The following is a 27,979-nucleotide window of genomic DNA, read 5'->3' as shown; positions in this document are numbered from 1 at the left end:
TCACAGAAATCACCCGCAAGGCAGAAGGGCGTCGGCTGCCTTATATCCAGTCAGCAATTCCTGTCACCCAGTCATCATCATTCTGCTCAGGTGCTTTGTAATCAGCCTCACTACCTTCCTTCACCAGAAGAGGGAGTTCATCAGACCTCAATGGTGAAGGGGAAAATGAACTCACAACAATGATCTGTCCACGCTCCTAGTAATCAGGGAAGAAGTGGCGTTTTTGGCAGATGCTTTGGCTGACTCATCCAGACTGTCCGTAAGATCTGCAACATTATCTCACACAGGCAGGGGAGCAGTCTGCCTAAAAAAATTGCCCAGGGGTTGTTCAGGCAAAAGGGAAGCTATACTCTCTCCCCTGTGAAGCTCTACTTATACAGCTCAGATTGAATGACATCTTAGAAAAAGCAGCTGATAAGAAGAAAGGGTTCCCGAAACCTCCCTTCTCGTTCTTCAGGCAGTTCTTTTGGGGGTAAATGATGCAACTGAGAGAACATCCACAGAACATAGGACCAAAAAAGAGCAAGGGTTTTTCTTTGGTGCTGCTTTCTGAAGTGATAGGAAGTGCCTCCAAGGAAAAAATGAAAAAAATGCCCAGATGGGAGGAAGGCTCTGTCTCTTCCTTGGAGAAAATTTCATCCAACATGGTTGAAGCTGGAGTTCGGGAGACATTCTCCAAACAGGTTCGTTATGATGGCCCCACAAGGGTCTGACTCGGAGCAAAAAGCATTAGAAGCAGGGGTATTGAGCCTCTTAAAGAAAAATGTTCTGCAGGATTTACCAGCAGGAGAAGAAGGTGTAAGCTTCTATTCTCCCGTTTCTAATAAATAAGCCGTACATCTCATACAGAAAGATTTTTAACCTAAAGGGTCTGAACAAGTTCTTGAAGATTCCAAAAATTCAAGATGGAATCAATAAAGTTGCAATTTAACTGCTCTTTCCGGGTTGCTATATGGCCATCCTAGACTTGAAGGATGCATATTACATGTAGCGTTCCAGAAATGTCTGAGTTGCGGTACCAGTACAAGGCCCTTCTCTTTGGCCTGGCAGTGGCCCTGCGTGTATTCATGAAGTTATTAGCGGAGGTTACGGCACATCTCAGGGAATTACACAGACTGGTCATCCCTTACCTGGATGACTTCCTTATAGCAGGCCATTCTTTTACTCGCTGCCGCAATCAAGTGAGAGACAAAACCACTATCTTAGAAGGCTGAGGGTGATGTTTGAACCTAGAAAAATCAAGGTTGGACCCACAAAGGACAAAAATCTTTCTCGGACTCTTGCTCGACTCTTGCCAGCAAGAGTGTCGCCTACCAGAGCAAAAGAAAGAAAAGTTGCTCAGTCTTCTTTACAAATCAGTACGTGATCCAGTAATATCACTCAGAAGTAGTGCTGAGCATTCTGATACTGCAAATAACGGGTATCGGCCGATATTCGCTGTATCAGAATTCCAATACCGAGTACCGATATTTTTACAATATCGAATACCGGAATCGGAAGTTCCTATAATGCAATGAGCCAGTGTTGTGGCTGTGATTGGCTGCTGAAATGATGTCATCATGATGCGCGGTCTGTGCGGGCCTGCTGGGGGTCTGTGCGGGCTGCCGGGGGTCTGTACAGGCCTGCCAGGGGTCTGTGCGAGCTGCCGGAGGTCTGTGTGGGCCTGCCAGGGGTCTGTGCGGGCCTGCCGGGGGTCTGTGCTGGCTGTCGGGGGTCTGTGTGGGCTGCCGGGGTTCTGTGCGGGCCTGCCGGGGGTTGTGTGTGTGTGTGTGCAGGCATCGTCCGATGGGCTATGCCTGCTACAATGACAGTGATTGACACATTAGCCAATGATGGGATGGTAGTAGTCCCATCATCCGGCTAATGTGTTGAATGTAAAAAAAACAAAAAACATACTACATACATACTACATACATAAAACATATATACAACATTCATACAACATACATACTTCATATATACTACATTCATACAACATACATACATACAACATGTATACTACATTCATACAACATACATACATGCATACTACATACATACTACATATATACTACATTCACACAACATACATACATACATACTACATACATGCTACATATATACTACATTCATACAACATACATACATACATACATACATACTACATACTACATACATACTTCATATATACTACATTCATACAACATACATACATACATACTACATACTACATACATGCTACATATATACTACATTCATACAGCATACATGCATACTACATACATACTACATATATACAACATTCATACAACATACATACATACATACTACATATATACTACATTCATACAACATACATACATACATTCTATATACATACTACATATATACTACATTCATACTACATACATACTACATACATACTACATATATACTACATTCATACATACATACTACATACAACATACATACTACATACTGCATACAATACATTCATACATTAATACTACATACATGCTACATATATACTACATTCATACAGCATACATACATACTGCACACATACTACATATATACTACATTCATACAACATACATACATACTACATATATACTACATTCATACAACATACATACATACATTCTATATACATACTACATATATACTACATTCATACAACATACATACATACAACATGTACTGTATACTACATTCATACAACATACATACATGCATACTACATACATACTACATATATACTACATTCACACAACATACATACATACTACATACATGCTACATATATACTACATTCATAAAACATACATACTCACCATCACTTGTCACTTTGATCCCTGAAGCCAGTGTCATCTCACTGTAAAAAATATTAAAATAACAAACAACCGATATACTCTGTGATCCGCAGAAAACCATGAGTGTCCCACAACGATCTCCTGCAGTGCATCACTGAGAGGTTACTATAGTTCACTGGTCTCACTTTATGGCAAAAGCTGCGTGGGAACTTTCTCACACAGCAATGCCAAAAGTGAGACTAGGGACTATTTTTTTACAGTGGCGGAGGAATACAGTGTGGGAGGATACCTTCTTCCCGTCATTGTATTACTGGGGCCCCTAGAGAGCGGTGGCATCAGCTGATGCTGCTGTTCTCCACGGGAGATCGTCGTGGAACACTCGTGGATTTCTGTGGATCAGGAAGTATATCAGTTGTTTGTTATTTTAATATTTTTTACAGATGACACTGGCTTCGGGGATCAAAGTGGCAAGTGATGGTGAGTATGTACTCTATTCTATATGTACTGTATGTCTGTATGTATGTATTGTATGAGTTTATGAATGTATTGTATGTAGTATGTATGTTATATGTCTGTAGCATGTTTTACGTATGTTGTATGTATGTAGTATGTATGTAGTATGTACTATGTATGTATGCAGGTTGTATGAATGTAGTATATATATAGTATGTATGTAGTATGTATGTTGTATGTCTGTAGCATGTTTTATGCATGTTGTATGTATGTAGTATGTACTATGTATGTATGTATGTTGTATGAATGTAGTATATATGTAGTATGTATGTAGTATGTAGTATGTATGTATGTTGTATGAATGTAGTTTATATGTAGTATGTATGTAGTATGTATGTGGTATGTAGTATGTATGTATGTTGTATGAATGTAGTATGTATGTAGTATGCATGTATGTTGTATGAATGTAGTATATATGAAGTATGTATGCAGTATGTATGTTGTATGAATGTAGTATGTATGTGGTATGTATGTATGTTGTATGAATGTAGTATATATTAAGTATGTATGTAGTAGGTAGTATGTATGTATGTTGTATGAATGTAGTATATATGTAGTATGTTTGTAGTATGTATGTATGTTTTTTTTTCTCTTTTTACATTCAACACTTTAGCCGGATGATGAGACTACTACTGTCCCATCATTGGCTAATTTGTCAATCACTGTCATTGTAGCAGGCATCGCCCGATGGGACTTGTAGTCCCATCGGTCGATGCCTGCACACACACACAACCCCAGGCAGGCCCGCACAGACCCCCAGCAGGCCCGTACAGACCCCCGGCAGGCCCGTACAGACCCCCAGCAAGCGCGCACAGACCCCCGAGAGGCCCATACAGACCCCGCCTGCACACACAGACACACACAGTGTCTGCGCACGCACCGCCCACACTCTTCCCCCCTCCCAAACTGGATGTGCAAGTAAAGAAAGGGTTTTTTTTAATGCCGATTTTTCTGTCCCATTAACTTGCATGGGTTTCCGGTATCAGAATAGGCGATACCCGATACTTTTTGGGTGTCGGTCCGATCCAATCCGATCCGATCTTTCCCAACATCGGAAAGTATCGCTCAACACTACTCAGAAGAGCTATGTCCCTCCTGGCCTCCCTGACCTCATGTATCCCTGCAATAAAGTAGGCTCAAATCCACTCAAGAGTTCATCTTGGAAAGCCAACATTCCTTGCAGGGGTATCTCATAGAAACATAGAATCGTAGAGTTGGAAGGGACCTCCTGGACCATCTAGTCCAACCCCCTTCTCAAAGCAGGATTCGCTAATCATCCCAGACATATGTCTGTCCAGCCTCTGTTTGAAGACTTCCATTGAAGGAGAACTCACCACTTCTTGTGGCAATCTGTTCCACTCATTGATCACTCTAACTGTTAAAAAGTTTTTTGAATATCTAATCTATGTCTCCTCCCATTCAGTTTCATCCCATTGCTTCTAGTCTTTCCTTGTGCAAATTAGAATAAAGATGATCCTTCTACAATGTGACAGCCCTTAAAATATTTGTAGACAGCTATTAAGTCTCCTCTCAGTCTTCTCTATTGCAAGCTAAACATTCCCAAATCATGCAACCTTTCCTCATAAGACAGGGTTTGCAGACCGGTCACCATTCTGGTCGCTCTTTTCTGAACTTGCTCCAGTTTGTTGATGTCTTTTTTAAAATGTGGTGCCCAAAACTGGACACAGTATTCCAGATGAGGTCTGACCAAAGAGGAGTAGAGGGCAATAATGACTTCACGTGATCTAGACAGTATGCTTCTGTTAATACATCCTAGAATTGCATTTGCCTTTTTTGCTGCTGCATCACACTGTTGATTCATATTCAGTCTGTGATCTATTAGTATACCAAAGTCTTTTTCACATGTGCTGTTGCTTAGCCCTATTCCTCCCATTCTGTATATGCTTTCTGGATTTTTATTGCCCAGATGTAGTACTTTGCATTTTCCCTGTTAAAAACCATTCTGTTAGTTGCTGCCCACTACGCCAGTTTATTTATATCTTTTTGAATCCTCTCTCTCTTCTCTAGTATTAGCTATCCCTTCTAGCTTTGTGTCATCAGCAAATGTAATCAGTTTACCCTCAATTCCTTCATCTAAATCATTGATAGAGATGTTGAAAAATACAGGGCTCAGGACAGAGCCCTGTGGTACCCCACTTGAGACATTCTTCCAACTTTATGTGCAGCCATTTACGACCACTCTTTGGGTCTGACCACTAAGCCAGTTATGAATCCACCTAACAGTTGCCTTTTCCATTCCATATCTAGTCATTTTTTCAGTAAGGATTGTGTGAGATACTTTGTCAAATGCTTTGCTGAAGTCAAGATATACTATATCTACAGCATTTCCCTGATCCACCCAATCAGTGATTCCATCATAGAAGGAAATTAAGTTAGTCTGACATGACTTATTAGTTACAAACCCATGCTGACTTTGTTTAATCACTTCATTCTTATCCAGGTACTTACATACATGTTGTTTAATAATTTGTTCAAAGATCTTTCCTGGTATAGAAGTCAGACTCACCGGCCTATAGTTGCCTGGGTTCACCTTCTTCCCCTTTTTGAAGATAGGAACAACATCTACTCTTCTCCTGTCTTCTGGGACTTCTCCTGTTCTCCAAGAATTTTCAAAGATTATCGAGAGGGGTTCAAAAATTTATTCTGCTTTCTCCTTCAGTATCTTCAGCTTGCACAGGCAACCTGTAGTAAATGCCTACAATGGTGTCCTTTCCATTGTTCTGTCCTTGTATTCTTACCCAAACGGTTTCCACATAACTCCCGGTCTCTGAAGCTTCAATCTCTGCGCAGGGTACACTGACTCTACTTCGGGAAGTTATACATTTGCTCTGCTGGTAGTTGCAGATAAAGTTCCTTTGGGAGGGGAGTTTCCTCAAGTCATCAGGGTAATTACCACAGATGCCAGTCCCAGGGGGTCGGGAGCACAGCTGGATGATCATTTGGTTCAGAGAATGTGGTAAGCAGTAGAGAAGGAAGCCTCCTCAAATATGTGGGAACTTCTGGCGGTAGAGGATGTGTTGCAGAGTCTCCTACCATTCCTGAGGCCATCATGTGAAAATATTGTCAGACAACCAAGTTACTGTTCTGTACCTAAATCGTCAGGGGTGTACACAGTCCCAATACCTAATGTATGTTACCAAATGGATTTTCAGCATACAAGGGTGGCAACAATTCAATGTATCAACCACAAGGAAGCGAACCACTTAAATAAATTTAAAAAATCTGGAAGAAGCAGTAGGGCGAAACGGGCGTCGGGGTGCAGGGCTCAGCAATGGGACACTATTTATCGGCACCTTTTCAGGTAAAAACATCATTTATGCCCCTTGTTTCTTGTCTGGGACATTGCTTCTAATATAAAACGCTGTGGCACTATTGGTGACAGTATCGGTTCCGTCCACACAATTTTACATGGACAATGTTTTATAAACGATTTGCTGGCAGAGCGCTCTATTAAGGAGTTGGATTTTTTCTGCCCTGGTAATTTTGTATTAAGCAATTTTTACTATTGTTTTGTTGAGCTATTTGGGCATTAATAGTGGAGTTCTGTTTAGCAGTATTTTTTGTGCAGTGAGGAACAAGATTGTTTCTGTCCCTATAATTATATTCAGACAAATTTATACAAACAATCTGCCTTAAAATGCTGTAGTCTATTATAAAGTATAAGCTTTAGTGCTAGCTTAATTTTACAGTAATTTCTTGGCATTTTTTGAGTAATTGGGCAAGATTATATTAAATATATATTTTCAGTGTGCCGTTTACAGTAATAATGTATGATGCTTTTTTTGCACATAAGAAAGTTACAAATTAATTAGGATTATATCTGTGATTAAATATATAACTATTTTTTGTGTCTTGCTGCTGCCCTGTTTTTGGGTTTATTTTCTATGGATTCATGTATATGTGGTCATTTTAATACTTGTTACATTTTTCAATAAAAAATATTTTTTTTTAAATTTATTTAAGTGGTTCACTTCCTTGTGGTTGATACATTGATTTGTTGACACCCTTGCTTGTTGAAATATTTAGTTTGAAGTGCAATTTGGTAATATTTGGACGCGTTGTGTATATACAAATGGATTTTCAGCCTTGCGCAGTGAAACATCCTTTCACTATCTGCACTTTACATCAGGGGAAAAGACAATATAACAGCAGACTTTTTTGAGCCGCAGACCACTTTTGCAGGGCGAATGGTCCCTCAAACTGGCAATGTTCAGCAGTTTTGTGGACATGTGGAGGTGGCCGGAAATTGATCTTTTCAGCACTCGTCAGTACAGCAAAGTGGATAAGTTCTGCTCCCTGAACCCCAGTGAAAATCCTCAGGCAGTAGACACCTTTCGGATAAAATGGGAAGTCACCCTAGGCCTATGCCTTCCACCCTGTCTAATGCCAGCAGTTCTCCGGAAGATCAGACAGGACGGGGCAAGAGTAGTGCTCATAGCCCCCTTTTAGCCTAAGAGGTCCTGGTTCTTTTGGCTCAGGAACATGTCAGTCATGGAACCGTGAGTCCTTTCAGAGAAGTCGGACCTTCTAGCTCAAGGGCCCATGTTCCATCCTTAGGTGACTGGGCTGTACTTAGCAGCCTGTAACTTGAGAGGTCAGTGATAGAGGACAAGGGGTTTTCTGCCAACCTGTTCTCCACCTTGCTTGCTAGTAGGAAGTCAGGGCGGTTAGTACCTTTAAAGTTCAGGTATTAGCCTTAGGGGCTCTGTATAATTACAACCTTGCTGGTAATCGGTGGGTGGTCATGTTAATTAAGACATGCACTAGAACCAGACCAGATCCTCCATGGGACTTGAACCCGGCCTTAAATGCTTTAACAGAACCCCCCTTTTGAACCTTTTTACTGAAGGATCCATAAAGCTGGTTACATTAAATCTATACTTTTAGTGGCCCTTACATCAGCATGGAGAGTAAGCGATTTACAGGCCCTATTAGCAGATCATTCCTTTGCCATGTTAATGGACGATAGGGCAGTTTAAAACCAAACCCTGCTTATCTGCCTAAAGTAGTATCTAGGTTCTATAGGTCACGAGATATCACATCTGTCCTAACCTAAAGAATGATAGGGAAAGGAAATTCCATACCCTAGATGTCAGGAGATGTCTTCTTAACTGTTTGTTGGCAACAAAACCTTGGAGGAAGGATAGGACTCTTTATCTCTTTCAAGGATTCTAGGAAAGACTGGATCTTTTCTGCCTCTTCTGATCTCACGTTTGGGAACAGGGTTCTACAGGCTGTGGTCCCTCCCTAATATAATAATTCTCTGTAATTCTCTCATTGGTGCTGTCATGGGCGATAGGAAAACACTTATATTACTTACCGGTAATTTTTTTATGAAACACATGACAGCACCCTTATATTCTGTCCCGTTACTAAGCCATCACCTACTGGTCGGTGGATTATTGTATATAGTTTACCACCTAAGGTGGGATTAAGGATAACTGGTATAATTTGTATAAATGTATATACGTGTGTGTACACAACTCAGAGGTCCTCTCATGCTCTATAATCCACTGATGTGGAGAGAGGCGCTGCCTTTTTTATCTTGATGTTTTCTGTCCTTGAAGGGCGGATCCCCTCTCTCATTGGTGCTGTCATGTGTTTCTTAAAAACACATTACCGGTAAGTAATATATGTGTATTGCTTCTACAGGTCATACAAAGTTTCTTCTCTACTATGTATAAGGGCCTATTGTCATGCCAACTGGATGATCACCCTATGACTGTTGAAGTCAAATAGGAGGCGAATGTAGGCCCCATATCAGTGCAGCAATGGAGAGAGATTCTAGACTTGAAACTGTTCCCAAATTATCTCCCTGGGAGACCCAAAGGCTCTCTCAAGAATATTTAATTAACAGAGTATACAAAACTCCAAGCTTTTCATGCAAGATAGGGCATTTTTCATGATCGCGATATCATATCTATGGGGTTGATGAGGCATATTTGATGAATATCATGTAGTTATGTAGACAGATAGGTCCATTTTAGAATGAGGTTATCTCCTTGATATAAAGAGCATATGAAATTAAATTGTTAACAGATCCCTTTATATGTACAGTATATTGAGATTATTAGAAGATGAAGTGGATCCCGACTTTCCGCTATTCATAAGTATCTCTTGTATCTTAGTTCAAGCGTGTAAACTTTTTGCAATTCATTGGTTAGACACACAACTTGCATCTAGGGGACAACAACAATGAAGGATAAATAGAATAATGTGGCTGGAAAGAGGACTATATCATAAACTTAACTCTATTCACAAATGTGAAAAGATATGGAGTCCTTGGTTGGATACTCCAGGGCTGCCAACAAATCTAATTAGAGATAGAATATTTATTATGCTGTCATTTATTTGTTAGTCCTATTTTATCCTTCTTCTCATCCTTCTACCAGTGTTACATAGTAAAATAGTAACATAGTTTGCAAGATCGAAAAAAGACATTTGTTCATCCAGTTCAGCCTATATTCCATTATGATAAATCACCAGATCTACGCCCTTCTAAAACACCCAATAACTGTAAGATACAATATTGTTATGCTCCAGGAAGACATCCAGGCCTCTCTTGAACCACTCAACTGAATTCGCCATCATCACCTCCTCAGGCAAGTAATTCCAGATTCTCACTGCCCTAACAGTAAAGAATCCTCTTCTATGTTGGTGGAAAAACCTTTTCTCCTCCAGACACAGAGAATGCCTCCTTGTGACCGTCACATTCCTTGGTATAAACAGATCCTCTGAGAGATATTTGTATCTCTCACCTAACTAAAATATTTAACCTCTCTCTCTCTCCTGGTATCTTTCCCTCCTTATTTAAGCATGCCATCATACATCCACTACTTAAAAAACCATCCCTCGACCAAAACTGTGCCGCTAACTATTGACCTGTCTCTAATCTTCCCTTCATCTCTAAACTCCTGGAACGCCTGGTCCAGTCCCGTCTGATCCACTATCTCTCAGATAACTCTCTTCTCGACCCTCTCCAATCCGGTTTCCACCCTCTACACTCTACTGAAACTGCCCTCACTAAAGTCTCTAATGATCTACTGACAGCTAAATCTAACGGTCACTATTCCATGCTTATTCTCTTGGATCTCGCTGCAGCGTTTGACACGGTGGATCACCAGCTCATTCTCACTATTCTCTGCTCCATCGGCATGAAGTACACTGTTCTCTCCTGGTTTTCTTTCTATCTCTCTGACCGCTCCTTTACTGTATATTTTGCTGGCTTCTCCTCCTCTCATCTTCCCCTTACTGTTGGGGTTCCTCAAGGATCGATTTTAGGCCCCCTCCTCTTCTCTTTGTACACTACCCCTATTGGTCAAACAATCAGTAGATTTGGTTTCCAATACCATCTCTATGCTGATGACACCCAATTATATGCTTCCTCTCCTGACATCACGCCAGCCTTTTTAGAAAACACCAGTGATTGTCTAAACGCCGTGTCTAACATCATGTCCTCACTATATCTGAAACTGAACCTGTCCAAGACTGAATTCCTTGTGTTTCCTCCCTCTACTAATGTACCTATACCTGACATTGCCATTTCTGTGTGTGGTTCCACTATTACTCCCCAGCATCATACCCGCTGTCTTGGGGTCATACTTGACTCTGAGCTTTCATTCACTCCCCACATCCGATCACTGGCTCGCTCTTGTTATCTGCATCTCAAAAACATTTCTAGCATTCGACTTTTTATAACCTTTGACTCCACAAAAACTCTTACTGTTTCTCTTATTCATTCTCGTCTGAACTATTGGAACTCTCTTCTAATCGGTCTCCCTCTTTCCAATTTTTCCCCCCTCCAATCTGTCTTGAATTCTGCAGCCAGGATCATATTCCTCGCCAGTCGTTACACCGATGCCTCTACCTTGTGCCAGTCATTACACTGGCTACCCATCCAATCCAGAATCCAGTACAAACTTATTACCCTCACCCACAAAGCACTCCATGGCTCAGCACCACCCTACAGCTCCTCCCTCGTTTCAATCTACCACCCTACCCGTGCCCTCCGTTCTGCTGATGACCTGAGGTTAGCATCCTCAATAATCAAAACCTCCCACTCCTGTCTCCAAGACTATACACGTGCTGTGCCAATTTTTTGGAATGCACTTCCCAGATCAATACGAGTAGTCCCCAATCCCTACAATTTTAAGCGTGCCCTGAAAACGCATTTTTTCAGACTGGCCTATCGCCTCAACACATTAACCTAACTATCCCTGTGTGGCACAGTCAAAAGTTTCCCGTAACCAGGTTCCCCATATCATGTTTCCCATATGCTTTATGAGTCTATCAGCATCTATTAGCCCACTGTGTCTGTACTGTTACACACTTAACATTATGGCTGATCCAAACAATCAGGGCAATTGTTACCACCCACCTTTCGTGTCTACCTCATAGATTGTAATCTTGCGAGCAGGACCCTCATTCCTCTTGGTATCTGTTATGATCTATGTGATTATTGTTATGCTGTAATGTCTATCGTCTGCACAAGTCCCCTCTGAAATGTAAACTGCTGCGGAATATGTCAGCGCTATAGAAATAAAATTTATTATTATTATTATATTATTGTATGGTCACCTTATATACTTATTGTGGAGGAAAGACCGGTTCCTCCCACGTCACCAATGTGACGTAACTACACAGGCACAGCTCTCCAGTGCCCCTTTGTCTCTCAGGTCAGTAAGGGAACTGCACCTAGAGCAAATGGCCGCTGGGGAGGATGTCCTGTTACCCGCTGGGTATTCTAAGATTCGTAATCGGCGTAAAAATGTTAGGTGTCGGGTTCCTGTCGCTGCACAGCAGGAATCCTGAGCCTTGCTTCCAGCGGTCTTCCATTCCTCTCCAGCCACAGAGGAGAATGCTCAGCAAACTCGTCGGTCCAGGCGCTCTGCCCAGACCAGCTCCGTGGGTTTGCATGCTGCTGCCACCTCTGGCACAGCTATGGCAATACATGCTGCCCAGCAGCGAAATTCTCCAGGGACTAAGTCCCCATGTCAGGCCACTGAGCATGCCCGTGAAGTGATCTCCCATTGGAGATCGAAGGTTACGTGCTCAGGTCCTGCTCCAGTTCGGATTGGCCCATCCGAGAAGCCAGGAAGGTCCCGGACGCTCGCGGCTACAAAAGGTTTGCATGGCCACTTGGCCATGCGCTAGGATAGACTGTATTTACAGACTATGTGGAGTGAGTGATGTATGCACGTATGAATGTCTCTGGTGAATGACTCATTAAGAAACCCCTACCCTTAGTACGCATGTGTTGTGCAGCCTAGCCTGCTAGCGCCCAGGCTTAGGTGTAGGTAGAAATATGCAGGTGGCTTCCTTCATTGGAGACTGCCCTTCCCATGGCTGTTCCTTCCCAGGGAAAGACCTGGCTAGTCATTGCTTGCATTGAGAAACATGTGATGGTGTCTCCGTGGCTTGTGTTTTGCATATTTTTATATATTTCCCATAAGCAATGGGGGCTTTGCTCTAGAATCACTGTGTTGAGGAACATGTGATGGTGTTTCCGCAGTGTTGGATGTTGATCTCCATGAGTTCATTCATCCTCATTTTTCACAGTCTTCTACTAGGCATTGCTCCTACTGGCCAGTTTCCTACTCCAAACTGATGAGGGGCAATACCCCGAAACAGCTGTCTGTGGATGGATACCATGTTTTGGCATAGGTGGTTTCCTTCATTAGAGATTGCCATTCCCGTGGTTGTTCCTTCCCGGGGAAAGACCTGGCTAGTCATTGCTTGCGTTGAGAAACATGTGATGGTGTCTCCGTGGCTTGTGTTTTGCATATTTTTACATATTTCCCATAAGGGATGGGGGCTTTGCTCTAGAATCACTGAGTTGAGAAACATGTGATGGTGTCTCCGCAGTGTTGGATGTTGATCTCCATGAGTTCATTCATCCTCATTTTAGGTGTAGGTAGGACAGAGGTTGAGTCAGGCATCAGTCCTCACTAGGGACTCGGCATGCCTCAGTGCACGTGCTCCACTTCATAGCCAGCGTCTATAGAGGCGCTCGTGGCAGCGACACCGCGTGCTCAGTGGGCCTAGAAGGACTCTCACCTCGTGTCCTTGGGGTAGAGTTCTGTGGCCGTACACTGTGCGCTCTTTTGGCCGGGCTCTGTGAGCTAAACAGGCTCTGGCATCTATGTTCAGCGGTTGTACGACTCTGTGCATTAACAGAGTTCGCACCTGTTCACATTGGGTGACGTAACTCACATGTGACTGTTTTTACGCCACTCTATTCTTCCGCTATTACCTAGCAGCAGTGTACCACCTCTGCACGGTGGACCCTGGGCTGCGAACGCATCTACTATTGTTTTATAATTTGGTGCGTTCCGCCAGCCCTAACAAAAAGCATCAGCCCAAGATTAATTTTATGGTTTAATTGCCTTAAGGGAGCACTAGATAATTACAGAAATGTACAGTAAGCTATACACTGAAATTACAGTGGATTTGCAGAGTAAAATATAACAATAATGGTACAAGACTTAGAAATATTAAGCTGGAGGTCAATTTACCAGGTTGTAGGTTGCATGTGGATGCCGGGAGCTCTGCAGTCCACAGGTATAAGAATCTTAGTTGCCGGACAGACCCCAAAGCGCAGGCAACTGCTCCCTTGGCAGATCTGTCCCCAGGTCCTTCTTAGATCATCATCATCTGGTTCTTCTGTGAGAATGTGTCTGTCTGCCCTGTGTCCCCAGTTTTTAAGTATGCTGGGTTCCTCCCCCCTGTGTCAGAGGGTGGGCTAATAATTTCCACCCTTTAGCTCTCTGCAGAACTTATTCCCAATATCTAAGAAAGGGGGTAACTTTCTACAGGATGATTGGATCCGGACACGAGAGGTACCAGTGAATGCGGTTTGTTTTGACTGTCGTGTGGAGAGCAAACATGGCCCCATTGGGTCACTGTGGAGGGCCAATCTCTACATCTCAGGTCCCAGAGCCCTCACCGACTCAGGAGTCCCACTGCCAGATGCGTGATTTCCTCAGGGTCACGCGGATATTTTTTATGAGTCTTTAACTCAAAAGGTGTGCTAATAATCCATGATCCTAGGATGACTCAGAGTGGCTGGGAGAGACAATGGATGTGTATTTCTGTGTCCAGCTGACAGGTATATTGTAATTGAAGCCCCCAGGCACCTTCCTGCCCCATGATGGCGTAGCTCCTACTCCAGCTTTGAAGTTCTATTTTGGCCTTATCTCATTATCATACGAAAAGGCCTTGCTATTCAACATTGGAGCACTAAATCCTGCTTTCTTCATCACACTTATACATGGCTATTAGATCGTCCCTCAGTCATCTTTTTTCTAGACTAAATAATCCTAATTTTGCTAATCTCTCTGAGTATTGTAGTTCATAGAATCATAGAATGGTAGAGTTGAAAAGGACCTCCTGAGTCATCTGGTCCAACCTCCTGCTCAAAGCAGCATTCACTAAATCATCTCACACAGATTTCTGTCCAGCCTCTGATTGAAGAGTTCCCTGGAAGGAGAACTCACCACCATTCATGGCAGCCTGTTCCACTCATTGATCACCCTAACTGTCAAAAGGTTTTTTCCAATATCTAATCTTGTCTCTTCCCATTCAGTTTCATCCCATTGCTTCTAGTCTTTCCTTGTGCAAATGAGAATAAAGATGATCATTCTACAATGTAGCAGCCCTTGAGATATTTGTAGACAGCTATTAAGTTTCCTCTCAGTCTTCTTTTTTGCAAGCTAAACATTCCCAAATCCTGTAACCGTTCCTCATAGGACATGGTTTGCAGACCGGTCACCATTCTGGTCACTTTTCTCTGAACTTGCTCCAGTTTGTTGATGTATTTTTTAAAATATGGTGCCCAAAACTGGACATTCCAGATGAGGCCTGACCAAAGAGGAGTAGAGAGCAATAATGACTTCACGTGATCTAGACTGTCTACTTCTGTAAAGACATATCAGAATTGCATTTGCCTTTTTTGCTGCTGCATCACACTGTTGACTCGTGTTCAGTTTATGATCTATTAGTATACCAAGTCTTTTTCATATGTGATGTTATTTAGCCTTATTCCTCTGATTCTTCAAATGCTTTTTTCATTTGTATTGCCCAGATGTAGTACTTTGCATTTTTCCTTGTTAAAAACCATTCTGTTAGCTGCTGTCCACTGCTCCTGTTTATTTATATCTTTTGAATCCTCTCTCTCTTCTCTAGCATTAGCTAGCCCTCCTAGCATTGTGTCATCAGCAAATTTAATCAGTGTGCCCTCAATTCCTTCATCTAAATCATTGATAAAGATGTTGAACAATACAGGGCCCTGGACAGAACCCTGTGGTGCCCCGCTATAGACATTCTTCCATCTGGATGTGCAGCCATTTACGACCACTCTTTGGGTCAGATCACTAAGCCAGTTATGAATCGACCTAACAGTTGCCTTGTCCATTCCATACATAGTCAATTATTTCAATAAGGATGGTGTGAGATACCTTGTCAAATGTTTTGCTGGAGTCAAGATATACTATATCTACAGCAATTCCCTGATCCACCCAATCAGTGATTCCGTCATAGAAGGAAATTAAGTTAGTCTTACAAACCCATGCTGACTTTGTTTAATCACTTCATTCTTATCCAGGTACTTACATACATGTTGTTTAATAATTTGTTCAAAGATCTTTCCTTGTATAGAAGTCAGACTCACCAGCCTATAGTTCTCGGTGTCCTCCTTCCTCCCCTTTTTGAAGATAGGAACAACATTTGCTCTTCTCCAGTCTTCTGAGATTTCACCTGTTCTCCAAGAATTTTCAAAGATTTTGGAGAGTGGTTCAAAAATTTCTTCTGCTATCTCCTTCAGTACTCTGGGGTGTAATTCATCTGGACCTGGAGACTTGAATTCATTTATGTTAGCTAAGTGTTTTTTCACTATCTTTGTTTATAGATATCCTGGATTCTTCTATTCCTTTAATATCACAGTGAAGATCAGTTGATGTTACATTTCCTTTCTGAGATAAAACAGATGGAAAATCTGAATTTAATAGTTCGGCCTTCTCAACATCCCTTCTTACCATTTCATCATTTTCATCCTGTAAAAATCCCATAGCATCTTTGACTTTTCTTTTACTTTTTACATATCCCCCAAATCCTTTTTTATTGTTTTTGACATCTTTTGCAAGCCTTAATTCATTGTCAACTTTATTAATCTGATTCGTGCCCTGCAGGTCCTGCAGACAGCATAATATTCTTCTTTAGATATGCCTCCCTCTTTACATTTGATAACCATTATTTCTTCATTTTTAGCATGTGTTTAAGTAATGTGTTCATCCATCCTGGTTTCCTTAAATGCTTTGTATTCTTCCTTCTTTTTGGAATTAACAATTGTGCTTTGAGAATCTTATTTTTCAAGATTACCCATCCATCCTGGACATTTTTGTCCTTAAGGATATCCAGCCATTGGGTACCTCCGATTCTGTTTCTGAGTCCCTTAAAATCTGTCTTTCTGAAATCTAATCTTGAAGTCTGAGTCTTCACAGGTCTTCCTCCTCTAGTTATCCAAAATTCTAAAATAGCATGGTCGCTACCTCCTAGGGTCCCAGCCACTCTTAGCGCCTCAACCATTTCCTCCCTGTTTATAAGGATTAGATCCAAGGTAGCAGGTCCCCTTGTTTTCTCCCCTACCTTTGGAAAGATAAAGTTGTCAGCAAGAGAGGATAAGAATTTGCTTGACCTGTTAGTTTTGCCTGTGAGAGACTCCCAACAAATGTCTGGATACTTGAAATCTCCCATGACCAGTATGTCATATTTTTTGGAGAACTTGGCGATTTAATGTATAAAGAGTTCATCTGTATCCAGCTTGCACAGCTGGCCTGTAGTAAATACCTATAATGGTGTCCTTTCTGTTGTTCTCTCCTTGTATTCTTACCCAAACAGTTTCCACAGAACTCCCAGTCTCTGAAACTTCAATCTCTGTGAAGATATAAACGTTTCTAATATACAATGCAATACCTCCTCCTCGTCTATCAAGTCTGCTTCTTGCAAATAATTTGTATCCTTCCAGCCTTGTATTCCAATCATGTGTATCGTCCCACCAAGTTTCAGTGACTCCAGAGACATCATATTTCTTCTCCTGGGTTAGTAGTTCCAAATCTCCATTTTTGTTGTCCATGCTTTGAGCATTTGCATAAAAACATTTTAGTTTGTGATTGGTTTTCTTCCTCCAATATTTTTATTACTTTAATTTTTTTGTCTTTGTTTTTCCTTTCCACTTCTAATATCAGAGTTTTCAATAGTATATGGCAATTGTATTACTTTTTCTGGCCTTTTCCTTCCCTTCCCACACTGTTCTAGTTTAAAGGTCTCCTGATGAGTGTAGCCAGGCGACTTCCAAATACATGTTTTCCAGTCTTCGTAAGGTGAACCCCATCTCTAGCAAGTAGTCCATTGTATAGGCAATTCACTCAGCGATCCAGAAATCCAAATCCATGCTGACAGCACTAAAAAATAGACCAAAATGCTGACCTTTTTCTTTTGGTGAGAAAGACTGAGCCTGCGAAGGAGCCTTCTAGCCTTCTAGATATTTTTTATCTATTTATTTTACTCATTTATATAGCGCCATTAATTCCACAGTGCTGTACAGACTTTATTGACACTGTCCCCGACGGGGCTCACAATCTAAGTTCCCTAACAATATGTCTTTGGAATGTGAAAGGAAACTGGAGTAACCGGAGGAAACCCATGCAAACACAGGGAGAACATACAAATTGATTGCAGATGTTGTCCTTGGTGGGATTTGAAAGTCTGCAGTGCTAACCACTGAGCCACCTTGCCACCCCATCCCCTTTATTAATTTGGTTGCCCTCCTTTGTACTCACTCTAGTTCCATTATATCCTTCCTGAGCTTCGGTATCCAAAACTGTAAACAGTAGTCCATGTGCAGTCTAACCAGGGATTTGTACAGAGACAGTATAATGAATGCTCTCATCATGTGTATCCAGACCTCTTTTAATGCACCCCATGATCCTGTTTGCCTTGGCAGCCGCTGCCTGGCACTGGCTGCTCCAGGTACGTTTATCATTAACTTGGTTTCCCAAGTCCTTCTCCATGACAGATTAACTCAGTGGTTTCCCGTTAAGTGTGTAATGGTGATATTGATTCGTTCTTCCCATGTGTATAATCTTACATTTATCATAGTTAAACCGCATCTGCCACCTTCTGGCCCAAGTTTCCAACTTATCCAGATCCATCTATAGCAGAATACTATCTTCTCTTGTATTGACTGCTTTACATAGTTTTGTATCATCTGCAAATATCGATATTTTACTGTGTAAACCTTCTACCAGATCGTTAATAAATATGTTGAACAGAATAGGTCCCAACACCGACCCCTGTGGTACCCCATTGGTCACAGCGACCCAGTTAGAGAATATACGATTTATAACCACCCTCTGTTTTGTATCACTAAGGCTGGTTTCACATTTGCGTTTTTTAGCGCTGGAAAAAAACGCATATGTGCGCATGCGTTTTTCCCCTATATTTAACATGGGTGCGCATACCTGCGCGCTTGTAAGCGCATGTATGCGATTTTCATGCGCTGCGTTTTTTTGGGGTGTGCGTTTGTATTTTCCAGACGCAGCATGTTGCATTTTTTGGCCCTGCAAAAAAGCGCATGCCCACATATGCGCACGTTTTGCGCTAAAAATGGCCATTATAGCCTATGGATGCGCATATGTGCGCACTGGCATGCTCATGTATGCGTTTTTTTGCATATGCGGTTTTTTTTTTAACCATGGAATTTAGGGGTTTGGGTTAGAGTTAGGGTTAGTTAAGGGGGTTTAGGGTTAGGGTTAGGGTCAGGGTCAGGGTTAGGGTTGGGGTTTGGGTCAGGGTTAGGGTTAAGTATGGTTTGGTTAATGGTTAGGGTCAGGGTTAGGGTCAGGATTAGGGTTAAGTATGGTTTTGTTAAGGGTTAGGGTCAGGGTTAGGGTTAAGTATGGTTTTGTTAAGGGTTAGGGTCAGGGTTAGGGTTAGGGTCAGGGTTAGGGTTAGGGTTAGGGTCAGGGTTAGGGTTAGGGTTAGGGTCAGGGTTAGGGTTAGGGTTAGTTAGGGTTTAGGGTTTGGGTTAGGGTTAAGTATGATTTGGTTAAGGGTTAGGGTCAGGGTTAGGGTTAGGGTTAGGGTCAGGGTTAGGGTTAGGGTCAGGGTTAGGGTTAGTAAAGTCATGGTTTGGGTAGTGTGAGGGGCCACCTAAAAATGTTGGAAAAAAACGCAAACGCGGTAAAAACGCACTAAAAACGCATACAAACGCATAAAAACGCTGCGTTTTTTTCATGCATGCTCATAAAAATGCTTGAAAAAAACGCAGCAGTTGTATGCTTTTGTATGCGTTTTTTCAATGCGTTTTTTTGCGGGAAAAACGCGCTGCAAAAAAAAGCAAGTGTGAAACTAGCCTAAGCCAGTTACTTAAAAACTTACACACATTTTCCCCCAGACACAGCATTCTCATTTTGTGTGCCAACCTCTTGAATGGCATGTTATCAAACGCTTTGGAAAAATCAAGATTTACCACCTCCAATGACTCATCTTCATTAGTCTATAGTTTACCTCTTCATAAAAACAGATTAGATTGGTTTGACAGGAGCGATTCCTCATAAACCCATGCTGATATGGCGTTAAACAGTTATTCTCATTGAGATAATCCAGAATAACATCCCTCAGAAACCCTTCAAATATTTTACCAACAATAGATGTTAGACTTAATGGCCTATAATTTCCAGGTTCACTTTTAGAGCCCTTTTTGATTATTGGTGCCATATTTGCTATGCACCAGTCCTGGCAACAGAACCTGTCTCTATAGAGTCCCTAAATAAAAGAAATAATGGATTGTCTATTACATTACTTAGTTCTCTTGACACTCGTTAATGTATGCCATCAGGAACAGATTTATTTTAATCTTATTTAGCCAGTTTTGCACCTCTTCTTGGGTTAGATTGGTGACCCTTAATATAGGGTTTTTGTTGTTTCTCGGCATTTCACCTAGCATTTAATTTTCCACCATGAATACCGTTGAGAAGAACGTGTTTAATATATTAGCTTTTTCCTCATCATCTACAACCATTCTTTCCTCACAATTTTTTAAGGGGCCTACACTTTCACTTATGATTCTTTTACTATTGATGTAGTTGAAGAACAGTTTGGGATTAGTTTTACTCTCCTTAGCAATGTGCTTCTCTGTTTCCATTTTGGAAGCTTTCATTAGGTTTTTAGATAAAATATTTTTCTCTCTATAGGTTTTTAGAGCATCAGAGATGCCATCCTACTTTAGTAGTTTAAACCAGTGTTCCCCAACTCCAGTCCTCAAGGCCCACCAAGAGGTCATGTTTTCAGGATTTCCCTTGTATTGTACAGGTGATGCAATTATCACCTGGGCAATACTAAGGAAAAAACATGACGTGCTGGTGGGCCTTGAGGACTGGAGTTGGGGAACACTGGTTTAAATGAATTCTTTTTACTGTTAATTGCCCCTCTTTGTTTAACCACATTGGGTTTTTCCTATTTCTTGTCATTTCATTCTCTCTCTCTCTATTTAATTATTTTGTCATTTATGTTATTTAAAAGATGGAAAATTTATATGTGGAGTTTAATAAAAATGATTTGATTAAAAAAGAAAAGAAGATTGGACTAGAACTGGGAGCTCCAGGTGAGTAGTCTGTGAGTATGATTATTTTTCTTTTCTTTTAACCCCTTCCTTTTTCACTTCAAGGAAAATGTTTGTCAACAGGCCTGAAAATTTGTTGGATTCCTAGAAAGCAAATTTTCCCCCAAAAATCAGGTTTTTTTTACACCTTGATTCAATTTGCTCATCTCTGAGACTGTATTATCAGACAACTTCATCTCTTTTAGTATTGTGTTAAATATACTATCTGCCGATTATTTTATTTAAAAATGATGTTGTCTTACCCCGAAAAATTACTTCAAAATGATGAAAGCAGGTGTCTTTTTTTAGTCAAACCTTCTATCCACAGAGCATTATCAACTATAATCCATCTCTAGCTGCAATGGCTTCATAACAGATTACAGTAAGCTTGGAAAGGTCTTTGCCTCATTACTCTTGTTCATGAGAACATGGCCTAAAAAGTCCATAGTTTAGAACAAATGAAAACATTAAAATAGTTTAGTAATTGGAGCACACGGCTAAGTGTGTTATCTGATTTCAAGTAGAGAACAAAACCCTAATTTGTAATCTTTATGGAGTTTGGTGGCAATTATAAAATGTTCTTCTCTAGCTGACTATTCAAGGTTTAATCCAGCAATTATTTAGCAATGACCTTGTCTCTCTGAATTGAAAGATCAAAGATTCCAAGCTGCAGTTACTGCCAAAAGTTCTACTTGCTAATGACAGCTAATGCCTTTTACTCCTGAGAAAACAAGTCTATAAACTACACTGTACCTGTACCTATTTTTTGTCTCTTATAGTTCCATCAAGATTGTAGATTGCACAGATCAGTATGAAATATATACTTAAGATAATCTTAAATGTATGAAAACAAATGTACTAATTATGATTTAAGCGCCGTATAACCAACTAAGGACAAATTTTTCTCATTGAGCTATGAACATTTCAATAAACAGAACCTCCTACTCCCGTCTCCAAGACATTACATGTGCTGGGCCAGTTCTTTGGAATGCACTTCCCAGGTCAATACGATTAGTCCCCAATCCCTACAATTTTAAGCGTGCCCTGAAAACGCTTTTATTTAGATTGGCCTACCACCTCAACACATTAACCTAAAGGCCCTTTTACATTTAGCGATGCACCAGCGATCCAACCAGCGATCCGACCCGGTCAGGATCGCTGGTGCATCGCTAAATGATCGCTAGTGAGCTTTCATACAGAAAGATCTCACAGCGATGCAGCAGCGACGCAGCGCACGATACTTACCATTCACACACAGCGATCCTGCGTCCTCCCGCCCGCCTCCACGCGTCGCTGGACGTCACAGCAGGAAGTCTCAGCAGGAAGCGCCCGACGAGAAATGGAGCCGGACATTCTCGCGCGATCAGCGATGAGCAGCGGGGGAGCCGGTCGCTGGTAAGTATCACACATAGCGATATCGCTAGTAATATCGCTATAACGTCACAAAACCAGTGACGTTTTAGCGATATTGCTAGCGATATTGCTTAGTGTAAAACCCCCTTAACTATCCCTGTGTGGCACAGTCAAAAGTTTTACCATAACCAGGTTCCCCGTATCATGTTCCCACATGCTTTATGCATCTATTAGCCCACTGTGTCTGTACTGTTACACACTTAACATTATGGCTGGTCCAAACAATCATGGCAATTGTTACCACCCACCTTTCGTGTCTACTTTTTTCCTCATAGATTGTAAGTTGCGAGCAGGGCCCTCATTCCTCTTGTTATCTGTTATGATCTATGTGATTATTGTTATGCTGTAATAATGTCTATCATCTGTACAAGTCCCCTCTAAAATGTAAAGTGCTGCAGAATATTTTGGCGCTATAGTAATACAATTTATTATTATTATTATTATTATTATTATATTTCACAATGGCAAACAAAATAATTATTTTTGGAATTAATTCTTTGTGCTATATTATATAATATAAAGGGTGGACTTTTCATTTAAGTGCCAACAACTATAACTAATTATTGCTCATAAGCGTAGGGAAACATGATGATTAGTGTTGAGCATTCCGATACCGCAAATATCGGGTATCGGCCGATATTCGCGGTATCGGAATTCCGATACTGAGTTCTGATACTTTTTGCATATCGAATACCGGAATCGGAAGTTCCCATAATGCTATGAGCCAGTTTGATTTAATTCAGCCAATGAGGAATCCTCAGAAGTGTGGGCACATCCTGTTAGGCATGTTAACTAATGGCATGGCTGTGATTGGCTGCTGAAATGATGTCATGATGCACTATAAAAGCCGCTGCCACCATTTAGGGTTCACTCTGCTGTGAATTCAGTTAGGGACAGGCTGCTGTTCAAGACTCTGAGGGACAGTTAGAGATAGCGATTTGCTATATAATATTGTGCTTTACCCAGGCTTCATTATCAATTACTGTAGCTTTCTTTTGCCTTGCAGCACTGTTCACAGCTGTCTGCAAGGTCTGTGTGAGTGCAGCTCATGCTGTAGTGTGTCCTGCAGCCACCTTTGGTTGTAGGCCGCTCAGCGTGCGTCACTGCCTCATACATATTTATTTTTGTTTTAATGCTGCTCATTTTTCATTAATTCTCCTATTAGTGTGCATCCATCCGTATCCATCTACATTGGTTGCAAACACTATAGGAGTAGACAGTGGAACCTTTCTGCAGCCTTTCAGCGCTAGTGCCCAGTTCTCTGCACTGTTCATGGCTGTCTGTGAGGTCTCTGTGTGTGATTGCAGCTCACGTTGTAGTGTGTTCTGCAGCCACCTCTGGCTGCAGTCCACTCAGCGTGCGTCACTGCCTCATACATAGTCCTTTTTTTGTTTTATTGCAGCTCATTTTTCCTGATTTTTTTCTCCTATTAGTGTGCTTCCATCCGTATCCATCTACATTGGTTGGTTGCAAACACTATATAGGAGTAGATAGAGGAGCCTTTTTTCTGGCTTGTGCCCTGCAGCCGCAGCCAGATTAGTACTACCCTATTTTTTGGAGCCTCATCTATTGCATTGTAGGTTACCTTCCTGCGTTGTAATAGCTCCAAAACGTTTGTGATACTATCGCTTTCACATCTTTGGTCACATCCTTTTTGTTTTTTTGAAAAAAAACACGTAAATAAAGTTCACCAAACACTCCACTTGACAGTTGTGTAGGCCACATTAGCTCATATTAAAGTGTAGTCCACACACTTTATAAAATTAGTGTTTCTTATACCTGTTAGCAGCTGTTCAGGAATAAGCACACTAAACCCCCCCTTTTTACTTTTCTGCCTATCTTTATCAGTCTACCAAGATGAAGAAGGCAGGGAGTAAGGCACGTGGGTGTGGGCGTGGAGTTTCAGCAGGGAGAGGACGTGGGGATTCTGTGCCTGCTGCGGGCACCAGTGACTCAGCATCCCCCAGTTTTACCAGGCAACAGTCCTTTATGCGCAGCTTTGTAGGACCTCGCCGTACCCCACTGCTGCGGGACGAACAAATTGAAGCCGTTGTTGGATGGATGGCAGCTAGCACATTGACTTCAATTACTTCCACATCCTCTCAGGGTCAAAGCACTGAAGAGCAACCATCTGTCTCTTCACCACCTGCCAAATTGCCCAGGCAGTCAGAGAGCCCTGGACAGGAGCCATCTCTACTTCAGTTCTCTGAATCTCTTGGCTTGGAAACAGGGGGCCAGCCTAGCAGCATTCTAGAATGTGAAGAAGAGGAAGTATGCAGTGATGCGCAACTGCTTTGTCCCTCTGAATCTGAAGAGGCGGGTGGGCCAGTGCCTATGGTCAGCACACCTCACTACGCATCAGATGATGAGACTCAGGTGCCACTTTCTGGTGTGTACTGTGCTGTCGAGACTACCCAGGAGAAGCAGTCGTTTGAAGAGGGTAGTGTAGATGATGAGGTCCTTGATCCATCATGGCGAGAGGTACAGGAAGGTGGTGGGAGCTGCTCTGAGGAAGAGATTCCCCGAAAGGCCAAAAAAGGAGGGAGAGGGAGGGGGCAGACTCGGTTGCCTGTAGCCTCCACTTCGGCACCCATTAGAAGCACGCCTCTTCCAAAACCCAAAACAGGCGCTCCCAAGACTTGCAGTGCCTGGTCCTTTTTTGACACAGTAGCAGATGACATTTGCTTTGTCAAATGCAAGCTGTGTAATCAGAAAGTGAAAAGAGGGAAAAGTGTCAGCAACCTCAATACCACAAATATGTGGAAACATGTGCGGACCAAGCACGTGGTGGAGTTACAAAGACACACTGAAGACCTAGGCCAACCTACAGCGCCACCTACCACCTCTTCAGCTTGTGTGGTAGCCTCTTCCTCCAGCTCACACACAGCTGGTTCGGCTTCCTCACAGGATCGCCATGGAAGAGCCTCTGGCACTGTTGTACAGAGACACAGTGTCATTCCACCCACAGCACCACGTTCCCTGTCACCCTCACAATCCCAGGCAAGTCTACAGCCATCGGTAGCACAGGCATGGGATAAAAGGCGACCATACTCGGCAAACCACCCCTGAGCACAGGCTCTGAATGCTGGCATTGCAAAACTTCTGTCCCTTGAAATGCTCTCATTCAGGCTGGTAGAGACTGACACCTTCCATTACTTCATGGCATTGGCAGTCCCACAATACAACATGCCCAGCCACTTTTATTTCAGCAGCAAAGCTGTCCCAGCCCTGCAAAAGCATGTGGAGGGAAAAATTAAACATGCGCTACTAAACGCCATTAGTAGCAAGGTCCACCTGACCACCGATGCGTGGACCAGTAACCATGGACAGGGACGATATCTTTCCTTCACTGCCCATTGGGTAAATGTTGTGGAGCCGGCTACAGATCTTGAGAGTGGCACTGTATGTGTTCTGCCAACTCCAAGGATTGCAGGAATCCAGTCTGTACACATTGACTCCTCCTCATACTCCAGTTCCTCCGAATCAGGGCTGCAGGAGCCATCACGTTCTACCTCCACATGGAACCGTGAACGCTTACCTGTTACGACCGATATGAGCACAGCTGTGGCCAAACGTCAACAGGCCATATTGAAATTAATTTCTTTGGGGAATCGAAGCCACACAGCGCAGGAGCTCTGGAATGCCATCAAGCAGGAGAGCGACGTGTGGTTTGTGCCAGCGAATCTCCATCCAGGCATGGTAGTGTGTGACAGTGGCCGAAATCTTGGTGGCAGCTCTGGGCCTTGGCAACCTCACTCACATCCCATGTCTGGCACATGTGCTCAACTTGGTCGTGCAGAGTTTTTTGAGGGACTATCCGGATCTTGATGCACTGCTGCACCAGGTCCGCATAGAGTGGGCTCACTTGCAGCGTTCCAGCATGGCAAGATCGCGCATTGCAGCTCTGCAGCGCCGATTCTGCCTTCCGGAACATCGCATCATATGTGACCTACCCACCAGGTGGAATTCAACGTTACATATGTTGGAGCGGTTATGTGAGCAGCAGGCAGCAGTAATGGAGTACCAGCTGCATCAGGCACAAACAAGTCGCACTGCGCGCCATTCACACTTCACCACCACTGAGGGGGCCTCTATGAAGGACATCTGCCACGTTTTGCGTGCCTTCGATGATTCCACGCGGATGGCGAGTGCAGATGATGCACTAGTCAGCATGACGATCCCCTTTATCTGCCTGCTTGAAAAAACACTGCAAGCACTAAGGGAGGAGGTTGTGGAAGAGGTGGAGGATGAGGAGTCACAAATGCCATCTGCTTCTGGACAGTCTGCGCAACGTGGTTCCTCAAAAAAGGCCTAGGCAGGGGACACTATTTGAGGAGGATGAGGAGGAGTCAATGGAGGAGGAAGACATCTGTCCAGAGGAGTGAGGTACACAATGCTCTAGTAGTCAGTATGTAGAGCGAGGGTGGGGTGATGCAGAGCAGGCAGAGATTACACCTCAAGCAGTGGACAGCGTTTCTTGGCCAGGTGGTAGTCTGCAGCACATGGTTGATTTCATGCTGCAGGGCCTGAGAAATGACCGCCGCATCGCCCACATTCTCAACACGGCTGATTATTGGGTGTACACCCTCCTAGATCCTCGCTACGGAACAACTTACAAAGCCTCATAACACCGTTGAACCGGGAGCGTAATATGCGGGAGTACCAAGACACACTGGTGCATTCCATCATGTTCTCCATTCCACCCGAGAGCAGTGCTGCTAGTGCTTTACAAAGCAGCTCAGTGCGTCGAGACAGTGGAGGATGCTCTGCAAAAAGAGGGAGCAGAAGCAGCGCCTCAGCACAAGGCAAGACCAGTATGGCCCAAATGTGGCAAAGTTTTGTGTCCCCACCCCAAATGTCTACACCATCACACATGGCTCCAATCAGCAGGAGGCAACGTTTCCGTCAGATGGTGACAGACTACATGTCTTGCCCTGTCAGTGTACTCCTAGATGGCTCTTCCCCCTTCAAGTTTTGGGTCTCAAAGCTGGATACATGGCCAGAGCTTAGCCAGTATGCATTGGAGGTGCTGGCTTGCCCTGCTGCTAGTGTATTATCGGAACGCGTCTTTAGTGCCGCAGGTGGTGTACTAACAGACCGTCGCATGCGACTATCTTCCGATAACATTGACCGGCTTACTTTTCTGAAAATGAACAAGGCCTGGATATCACAGGAATTTGCCAGTCCTCTTCCAGATTAAATAATTGGTTGGCAACAGAATCCAGGTCTCCTGTTGTGTTCATGTTTCTACCACCTGAACTGTAATCCCTGGGCTCCAACACCGCCAGTTGCTGTTCATAAGTGCCATCTGCACAGTCAACACATGCTCCAGTGTCATTGGGGTTCAGTAACGTCAGCTGATACCCTGTTGTGTGTCCGGCAATTTCTCCTGCTCTGTCCACATTCACACTACTACAGATATTAAACTTGCTCCAATTAGGCCTCTGGCTACACTCTGTTTCTACTGTAATCCCTGGGCTCCAACACCGCCAGTTGCTGCTCAGAAGTGTCTTTGGCATGGGTACTCCCTCCTTCCCAGCCTGGTTCCAGCACGCCAGCTGTTTCCAGGTAGTGTCAAAGTCAC

General features: G+C 42.8%; 1 protein-coding gene across 1 annotated transcript in view; it reads left to right on the top strand.

The window, feature by feature from the left end:
- The first annotated feature begins 1,001 nt into the window (after positions 1–1,001).
- The window catches only part of LOC141084417 (SCAN domain-containing protein 3-like), a 47,014-nt gene continuing 20,036 nt past the window's right edge, over positions 1,002–27,979 (top strand). The window contains exons 1-2 of the mRNA XM_073569143.1: positions 1,002–1,181; positions 20,904–20,985. Coding sequence (XP_073425244.1) covers positions 1,002–1,181; positions 20,904–20,985 — 262 coding nt within the window. The remainder of the gene's footprint in view (positions 1,182–20,903; positions 20,986–27,979) is intronic.

This window comes from Dendrobates tinctorius, unplaced genomic scaffold (assembly GCF_039654945.1).
Source record: "Dendrobates tinctorius isolate UK_male_01 unplaced genomic scaffold, ASM3965494v1 ptg000022l, whole genome shotgun sequence".
NCBI classification, from domain to species: Eukaryota; Metazoa; Chordata; class Amphibia; order Anura; family Dendrobatidae; genus Dendrobates; species Dendrobates tinctorius.
This window is presented reverse-complemented; position numbering and strand designations above follow the sequence as displayed.